This window comes from Nematolebias whitei, chromosome 5 (assembly GCF_014905685.2).
Source record: "Nematolebias whitei isolate Nwh7 chromosome 5, NemWhi1, whole genome shotgun sequence".
Classification (NCBI taxonomy): domain Eukaryota; kingdom Metazoa; phylum Chordata; class Actinopteri; order Cyprinodontiformes; family Rivulidae; genus Nematolebias; species Nematolebias whitei.
This window is the reverse complement of record NC_056502.1, coordinates 35,568,750-35,578,473: the sequence shown is the minus strand read 5'-3', so window position 1 is coordinate 35,578,473 and position 9,724 is coordinate 35,568,750. Positions and strand designations below refer to the sequence as shown.

At 40.5% G+C, this 9,724-nt stretch overlaps 1 protein-coding gene across 1 annotated transcript in view; it reads right to left on the bottom strand.

Annotated features, from left to right (window-relative positions):
* LOC119410220 (NIPA-like protein 2) overlaps nt 1-9,209 on the bottom strand; it is a 59,032-nt gene extending 49,823 nt beyond the window's left edge. The window contains exon 1 of the mRNA XM_037677133.1: nt 9,075-9,209. Within this exon, the coding sequence (XP_037533061.1) occupies nt 9,075-9,176 (102 nt within the window). The 5' untranslated portion in view covers nt 9,177-9,209. The remainder of the gene's footprint in view (nt 1-9,074) is intronic.
* Nucleotides 9,210-9,724: the final 515 nt, after the last annotated feature.

Below are 9,724 nucleotides of genomic sequence, written 5' to 3'. Positions count from 1 at the left end.
TGTGTGTGTGTGTGTGTGTGTGTGTGTGTGTGTGTGTGTATGTGTGTATGTATGTATGTATAAAGACCTTTTAAACCCTTCCCACTCTCTTGCAATATTCTAAACAAAGTTTCTAAACCCTAAATGCTCTAAGAGCATAGAATGCCATGATTTCAGCTCCCTTCCTCCTCTTTGCCATGGCTGCACTCTGCACTCTCGGCCACGCCCACTTCTCCGCAGCAAAACGGAGAACACAGAGGAGGAAGGCGGAGGGAGGAGGAGCTGCTGGAGGATGTTTCTCCTGCAGTGTGGGCTGCACAAAGGTGCAGCAGGTGCTAAATAGATTGAAATAATTCATTTAAAATAAAAATTCCATGCTGATCATGCGGCTCATCCATGAATCACCCAATTGTGTTATGTCCAGTCTTACTTTGAAAAATCACGATATAGCCAATCTGAGAAAAACGAACCACGAAGTAGCAAGAATATATATATATATATATATATATATATATATATATAGATAGATAGATAGATAGATAGATAGATAGATAGATATATGTATATAGATATATATAGATAGATATATATCTATATATTGTAATATATATCTATATCTATATACTGTATATATGTATACATCCCCTCTGATGAATTTAACTGCTGCATTTCTTAAAAAATCTAAAACTATTTTCAATTAGTCTTGATTTATCTGCTCATCACACAAAATAATTTTTTGGTGTAACTGGAACCTTGTTTACACAATTTCATTCCACCTCATGCACCACATGTGATGCAAATGACAGTAAAGAACCTTGAATCTTGATAATGCCATCCAACACAGATCAACATATAGTAAAATCACTCATAAGGGAATAAAATTACGTCTCATCTCCTCAGTAGGCTGATAAGAGTTTAGGACTGGTGCATTAATGGGTTTTAAACTCACACAGTCTGATCTTTCTGCTCTGCCTCTCTTCTCCTTACTCTCTTCTTTCACTTTGGCGTGGTCTGATGAGCCCACTGACCTGGAACGTACCTGAGAGAGGTACTGTAGATACAACACCAAAGCCCAGCAGGATTTAGACCTCAGTGTGTGTGTGCTTCTATGTGAGCATGGTGATTGCAGTGTGCGAGAGAAGTAAACAATATTTTTGGAGGATGAGGACGTGGAGAGCAGCTGAGTCTGATGACATTCCTGCAGGACTGATCTCACATCATGGTGATGTGTGTGTTGGGGGTGGTGTGCACTGACAGACCTAAATGTTGAAGCAGACAGACAAACAAAGGTGGAGTGTTCATGACTGTGGTCATTTATGATGAGACAGACAGCATCATCAATCAGACCTGATGCAGTCTGTTCACTAAACCAGGATCAATAACCTGTCAGAGTTTGCAGGAGACAGTGTCTCTGCTCTGCTGCTGCTGGTTTAATATACCAAGAGGCCAGAGGGCGGAACGAGAGGTTTCACTGGGGGAGAAATACTGTGTTAAGGTAGTGAATGTTCTGCCTGAGGATAGTTCATTCTGCAGACAGGACAACACAATTTGACGTGCGAGCAGAGATTCATCTCACCTTCTATTGGATTCACTCACATCACATGAAGTTCTCCAGCAAGTGAAGCCAAACTAATTACAGAGAACAATCCTCTGTTTGTTTGTCTGTGGTGGTGAAAATGGAGAGAGGGTGTACTTCTGTGGCGAAGGGAGGGTCGCAGCACGAATCCAGCACTTTGTTCAAACAGCTGAGGCTTAATGTTCCTCCCACTGTGGGAGACAAATTCACATGAGGGAGTGTGAAGAGAGCAGGAAGCAGGGGAGACAGATGACAGGAGAGCCTCTTCCTGTCACAGGGAGAGCAAACAAAACAGGCTGATACACGGGGAGTGTCTTTGGTTTGCTGGATTACTTAGCAAACATTACACACACTGCTCACAAAGATGGAAGTCTGCTTACTTTACTGCAGCGAGCAACAAGTTTTCAGATCAGGCCATTTTGTGTTCATTTCAATGAATTGCAACACTATAGTAAACATTTTGAATATTTGTGCTTCAGTAAATGATTAAATTGTTAAGAGCTTCACACATTATTGAGAAAAAGTTCTTAACATTGAAAAAGCTACAAAAACTTACATACTTGGTTGAAAATATTGTGATACTAAAAGCAACCAGAACATACACATTAAATACACAGAGCCTCTAAAGTAGGTGAAAAAACAACACTTTGCTGTCAACAGAGAGTATAAGAAATATTCAAGAACTGCAAATACTCCACAGGTGAGAAAAAAAAAGTCCGTTTTGTTTCAGTTCAAGGGTTTTAAGTAGCAGGACATACAGAAAATATGAATCTGATCAGAAATAGTTGGAGGCTACTTTTGATCCTAAATCCTACAGAGGAAGTGAGACTAGACTTAGTATGTAGTACTTAGTACATACTTTGTATTCATGTCATACATGATCTATTAGAACAGTCTGGGTTGGTTTAAATTTTGAAAACCTTCATCAGCGTAAAAGCATTTGTGATGCTGCTACAGGCAGTGCTTACCAATTAGATATTTTCCTGCTATACATCAACACATCAACACAACAACACAACAACACAACCAGGATCGCACCATGCCCCAGGACTGGCTGTGCTCAAGTGCCCAAACAGAAAAGCAGTGGAGCGTTCAGATGACACTACACAAGCACAAAGCTACAGTCATGGATATCATGTTTGATCTAGGCTGTTTCCACGATTGTGTCCTTGTTGCAGCCTAAGCATGAAGCCAACCCTGCTTCAAATCCTCAAGCAACACCATGCACACAAGCCCCACATCATAAACACACTCAGTGCCAGCACACTGCCCCATGATGCACCCAGCACCGCACTCACCACATTAATAAATCACCACAACCTTGGTGCAGAAGTTAAGTGCTTAAGACCATAATGGGTCTATCATGCACAACGAGGAGCCTACTGTGCTCTTAACAGACACCTCAAGATCTCACCAAGACCCCGCAAAGACCATCTAGTGGTGTCACTGTCCATTGGGAAGGGGGCTCAGAGTACAGCAAGAGGAGATCAATTAGTTCAATCTCCATAAAGCATTTGAACTCAAAAACCATCCATCCATTATCTTGTTACCAGCTTCTTCCTTTTCATGTCACGAGGGTCACTGGTGCCCATAACCAGCAGTCACTGTACGAGAGGTGGGGTACATCCTGGACAGGTCTCCAGTCCATCACAGGGACACATAGAGACAAAGAAACAACCATTCACTCTCACACCTAGGGACAATTTAGAGTTACCAATCAGTCTAACATACATGTTTTTGGTCTGTGGGAGGAAACTGGAGTACCTGGAGAAAACCCACGTATGCACGGAGAGAACATGTAAACTCCACCCAGAAAGACCCCTGGACCGGGATTTGAACCGGCAATCTTCTCACTGAAAGGCAACAGCTCTACCAACTGCACCACTGTGCCGCCCAACTCAAACACTCAAAGATAAATAAATAAAAAAATTCTAAAATTAAAACTGTCTTTGAAAAGAATAAGATGTTACCTGCCTAGTCTTACTAAAAAGTGTAAAAGGATACTCTCTCCACAAAATAATTTTGCAAGGCATGATGGATGGATTATTAAAAGGCTGTGAAATGCCAAAATGATGTAAGGAAGTAAGTTTCAGGTCATCCTTGAGTATTGAAGTGTGTATGTTGTAATCAACTCCAACTGTGCTCCTTTAAATCCTAATTCTAACAAATTATGGGAGAGACCAAAGTATAAACATAAAGAAATGTGAGTTATGTACTGGAAAATATAAAAAAGAGGAATCTGTCCAAAAATGATGTGGCACTAAAAAAGCACATCTCAGAAGGAACTAAGCTAAGAACGTAAAGAACATACTATAAAAGCATTTTCACTTGTAATACTCCAAATACATAAAACTGCACTTCTGCTAAAGAAGAATTTCTAATTTGTATGACTCTGAAACAAGTACTGAAAGATTTTAGTATGTTCCAAGTAAAAGATCTGAATGCTCCACTGCTTCTATGTTTGGATGCCTGACCAAAGAGAGATCTTTGTGTTCTTTTGCCCAGCTCTTAAAAGTCACAGTGACACAAACTCAGACACGGAGTCCAAATGCAGCAGCCGAGCAGAAAAGCTGAAGGACAATCAAGAAACCAGCACAGACAAACAACACATTTGGTTCACTACAGTTATCAAGGGTGCAAAAACGTGGAAATATTCATCATTATTATTATTATTATTAATAATTATTTTTTCTTCTTTTGGCTGCTCCCTTCTTTAGGGGTCGCCACATTGAACTAACTTGCACAAAGACTTGGCAACCGTCACAGTCCTCTGTGTGGAACAGAGAGCTGCTGTCTAGGGCGCCCGGAGGAGCAGATGGTGGGGGTTAAGGGCTGAGTGGGGCAAATGAGAGTGGAGGCAGGTGTGAGTGTTTCACCTTTCCCACACACATTTTGATGTTGTCAGTCCAGGGAGTTGAACCAGAGACCTTCTGATCACAGGCTCACCTTCTGTAACCTCTGCGCCACCACTCCCTGAAGTGTTCTTCATTATCACTCAGCTTATAATCTTCAGTTTCTGGAGCCATTTTTGATTCTCTGCAGTTACTTTAGAAAGAAAGAAAGAAAAAACATGGAGCTTTTTGGCGATACAGTAGTACCTCGCTTCTTCGCGGTTCATTTATCGCAGACCCGCTCTATCGCGGTTTTTCAAAATAAGATTGGGCATGACAGAAAATTGGCTGATTGATGGATGAGCCGCACGATCAGCATGGAATTTTTATTTAAAATAAATTATTTTAAATTATGTTGCACCTGCTGCACATTTGTTCAGCCCAGAGCTGCAGAAAAAGCTTCCTCTTGCAGCTTTGTACAGCCCACACTGCAGGATAAACTTCCTTCTGCAGCTGATCAGCTGATCAGCTGTTCAGCGTGCAGAGTGGAAAAGTGGGCGTGGCCAAGAACGCTTGCAGGAGGCAGTGAGCTGAAATTATGACATTTTGTGATCTTTTAGAGCGTTTAGAAACATCGTTTAGAATATTACAAGAGTGTGGGAAGGGTTTAAAATGTCTTAATATGTATATATAAACACTAAAATAAACTACTACTTACTACTTGTACTACTATTCCTACTTCATGGTTTTTCACATCGCGGGTCTTTAGAGTACGGATCCCCCACAGTAAACAAGAGACTACTGTAGTTTGCTTTGACTTTTGGTCACACTTCTGGTTACATTTAGAAACAAACAACCACAACAAAATTAAATTGCAAAAAATTAAAAAAGCTAAAATGTTATTAAAAGACAACAATGGATTTCAGCAAAACAACTGAGAAAACCAGGCACCACTGTCCTCCTTGACTCAGGCATACTTCACAACAGAACTTTTAAACTAAATCCTCCTGAATTGTTACACATTATTTTTATTCCCACTGTATATACCTCTTATACAGTTTAGACATCAAAATATAGGCATTTTAGTTTTCTTTCATCCACTCGTTTACTAGAAGACAGTGTTCTCTTAACTCCAATGCAGAGAGCACAGGTGATTTCTCATTGACTTGCATCGTATCTCTCATAATATCTCCTACATAAAAAACTGTAGAAACATTAAAAATAGCAAACAAATGCTCCTGCTTCCTTCGGTTTGGGTGCTTTATTAAAACAGCCTATTGTTTTGTACAATGACTGCTTGTTTGAGGCTTACTTTTTAGTCTGTCCGTTCCAGGAGCTGTCAGGGAGTTACAGACAGCAGTATGGTTACAACAAAAACAGTTCTCTTTACACTTCTTAATCAGTTCAAACGTGAACATTTTCTCAACTTAGATTATTATCGTTGATAATATCAATGATTTTAGCACAAGTTCATGTTCAAGTCTTTGTTAGCAAAAAAATCTTATGATCCACTGGACATATTTTAATGAAACTCTTGGTACTTACTGCACATGCATCTACAACTGTTTAACTTTAGGAGTTAACCTCATTCAAGATGGCTGCTACAGCTAAGTGACCAACTCAAACACAAACCTGGCTGTAACTCAGCCTACTTTACAGACAATGAGTGAGTAATCGGTGCGGTAATAACCGAACATCTTCCCCAGATGAGTTCTACACACTGCACAACATTTTTGCTTAAAGCTTTGTATCGTTGGTGTCTGTCCGTTAGGAAAATATCTCATGAACCACTGGATGGATCTTAATGAAACGCCCTTAGTTGTCACCATAAGAAGATGTTTGTTTCGAACTCTGGCAGTGGGTGACTGCTTTAAGGAATGTCAGCTTTTAATTACAACTGCTGAGCTTCACAGAACAAAGTTCATGTTCAGATGCTGCACTGGCAACTTTCAACAATTCTTCAGAGACTTTCTAGTTTTACAATTCCTGTTCCATAACGGGGCTTAGTTCTGTACCTATCAAACAAAACTACAGTACTTGTACAACAGGCAAACAAATAATTGTATTTGTCCAGAACTTGATCAAATGTTACAAATGATGCGTCTGTAGAAGTTCATCGCAGAGCTAAACGGGCTGATAAGGGAACGAACGCACCGATCCTCCTCCACGGTAGGACCCTGACCAACAATGAGCTGGACAGAGACAGACAGGGGACAGCATGGCTTTTTGTGTCCAGTGACAAAAGGGGTTTGTCTCTCTCTCTGTATGGGCTGATCTCTTTCATTTCAGAGCTGGTGGGACCGAAGAAGCATGAGTGAGAAAAGAATGAAACCCCAGGCAAAAACAGAGGAATGGAGACATTAAAACGATAAGGCTTACACTCTTCATTGGTTTTGTCTTGTGAGAGAAGACATGCAGGAAATCTTTTAACTCCAGGCCATTACATGAGCAGCAGTAATGAGAATAAAACACTTCTGTGGACCTGGTGTATTGTTTCTGTGAGACTCCGACATCATTTAACTTGAAACTGCATGTTTACAAAGTACGGCTTTGATCGAAATCAAGACGCCGAGCTGAGAACATGGAAAATGTGTAGCTGGAAGGATAAACAACTTTGGCTATTCTTGGAATCTTAAGTGTATTAAAGCTACAAAGAAACAGGGCAATCTAATCATCAGAATACATTCTTTGGTGTGGGGGGGGGGGGTATGCAAAGTGTGCGGCAGGCGCTTGTTAAAACTGAATGAATTGTAGGATTTTGTAACTTTGAGTTTGATGGTTGCAATGTGATGTAGGGATTGTTGGGGTCACCCTCTGCTGTTGCTGGCACACAAATATTAGTGAAAGGCAAGCAGTTTGAACACAACTCCTAAAAAGTTGCCTTTGACCTCAACAGTGCTGCATTTCATTATAGAGGGTTTTCCAGGAGCCAGACAGACACATATTGTCCTGATAGGGATGTTCTCTGGGATGGTGGGTAGCTGGGACCATTTACCAGCTGCTCAGGACATGTACAGTAGATCCATTCTCTAACAACCCACCATGAGCCATTACTCATTACTCCCACCACTCATTCCTCCTCTGCCTCTCTCGTTCTCATGGCCACCGTTGGTACTGTCACACAGATGAAACGAGGCAGTAAGTGAACACCTCACAGAGGGGACAGGAAGAGAATGTGTCTGCAAAGGAGTCGGGACGGCAAAACCAGGCAGCAGGACATTTACAAATATCATCAAACAGACAAAAATCTGTACGTTCAACTTAACAGATTAATACAGTCAACTGCACATGGTTAAAATAAAGAAACGACCTTTTATGATCAGTTTATAAACAAGTTGTGATCCATACTTTCCTGTTTCACATGCTGTGACTCAGATTAACTATAAGGTGATCCCAGTTTACCACCTCCAGGACTGGAAGTTGACAAATATGAGTTTATGATCAGGACAACTGACGGCCAACATACCAGGCCTGTTGCAATAAACAATACATCAATTAATCACATGATAAATGAACATTACCTCATTTTCATTTATCAGCTTTATCATTTCTTCGTGTCTCTCTCTTTCTACTGAAGACACTGGATGACGAAAAGGCTCAACTCTGGAGCTCTTCACTGACCCCTCCCTTTCTCTTTAAAATCTGTTTTAACGATCCAAAATCATATTTTTGGATCGTTAAAAGCAGCTAAGCTGAGAAGCTAAGTACGAGCTAAGCTAACAGGCCGACCTTGGGAAAAAACTCAGTCTTGTCGAAGCTCCAAAATTCACGGTTGAAACCCGTGCCTTTTTGTTTTTCTCTGCAAAAAGAAGCTGAGAACTTGTTTACTCATTTTTCTATTAAAAGCTTTGTGTGAAAAACGCTATGCTAAAGAGCTCAAACTACACCGAGTATCCGCCATTTTGAAAACAGAAATAAAGAAATGAGAGACAGCCCATGTCATGTCGAGGGGCCTCCCTCCCATTTTTCTTAAAGAGACACACTGCTCGCTCCCTCACTATCCATCCTTCATTTCAAACCGTCTTATATTGCCATCCAGTGGTTAAAAAAAGGTCCTACACACAAAAATTATCCAGCATTTCTGCTTAAATTTGACAATTACTAATTATTGTCAAATTTCAAACAATATTATCGTTTATCGCAATAATTTCTGAGACAATTAATCGCCCAGCAAAATTTGTTATCGTGACAGGCCTACATACAACACTATTTTGTATGTCTTTAACAAAATCTGTACAGTATGTCTAAGTATAGCTGCAGACTTCCTGTTTGACAGTATTAGCCCCCTGACCAGACTCATGACAAATATTAGGTCATTTTCAACAGAAGGAGCACGTGACGAGGTCATGAAGACAACATGGAGCAGAATTCACTCATAAATCCTAATTCTTTTTTTAATGACCAATAAACAATTAATTAATCGATCTTGATCCAAACTAACAACCACTGATCTTAATTTCTACATAATGAAACAATTAAAAAAAACCATTGCAATAATTAAAATTATTGTAATTGTTAGGAAGAGTTACCCAAATTTAGTTACAACGAACTTCAAAGAAAAAGTTTCCCTAACTTTCCAAGAATACAAAAAGTTTAGAAAAGACAAGTTAAATTAACTGTCCTATTAAAGTAAATGAAAGTGCTCTTTGCTTCAGGGCCAGGCCCACCTCCAGTCCTGACAGACCCACCTGCTGCAGCGGGTTCTCCATCATCTCCTCCCGCAGAGCCTCCTGTTGCCGCGGGCCGGAAATCAGAGGTGTAGTCGCCTGAGGAGAACTTGAATTCGCCATGTTTGTGTTTCCTTGTAAAAAAGGAAGTGCTCTTTTATCAGAACTACTGTCTTCACATCTTTGTCTGCGTGTTATCCCCTGTAATGTGCCAACGCTTGCCCCTTGTCCCCGCCGCTCCTCCTCCGGACAAGAGTGAGGAGAAGTTCCTCCTCGCTGCAGACCCGGGTCAGGAGACTGTGGTGGCTTCAGGAGCGGCTCGGAAAATTTAGCTTTCAGTGTAGACCCTTTACGGTCTTAATCATAATCGTAATGTTTTAGTTTAATGAACAATAGGTCACAATAAAAATACTATACGAACGTGTTCTGTGACATTTTTTAATTTTCTTTACTGTAATATTTATGCTAATTTGCAATCTCTATATTAGAAAAACAGCATTACGATATTTCCACGAAGAGGCCGCCAACAGGTGCGTTTGTGTGTCAACTGAAGTCCCGTGGAAACAGGATGCACACAAGGTTGGGATTCCGCATGGATGTAAGATATTGATCAGGTGATAGATGACCTGAATATTGATCATCTGGTTTAAAAGCCGGACTCAAGAACAGAC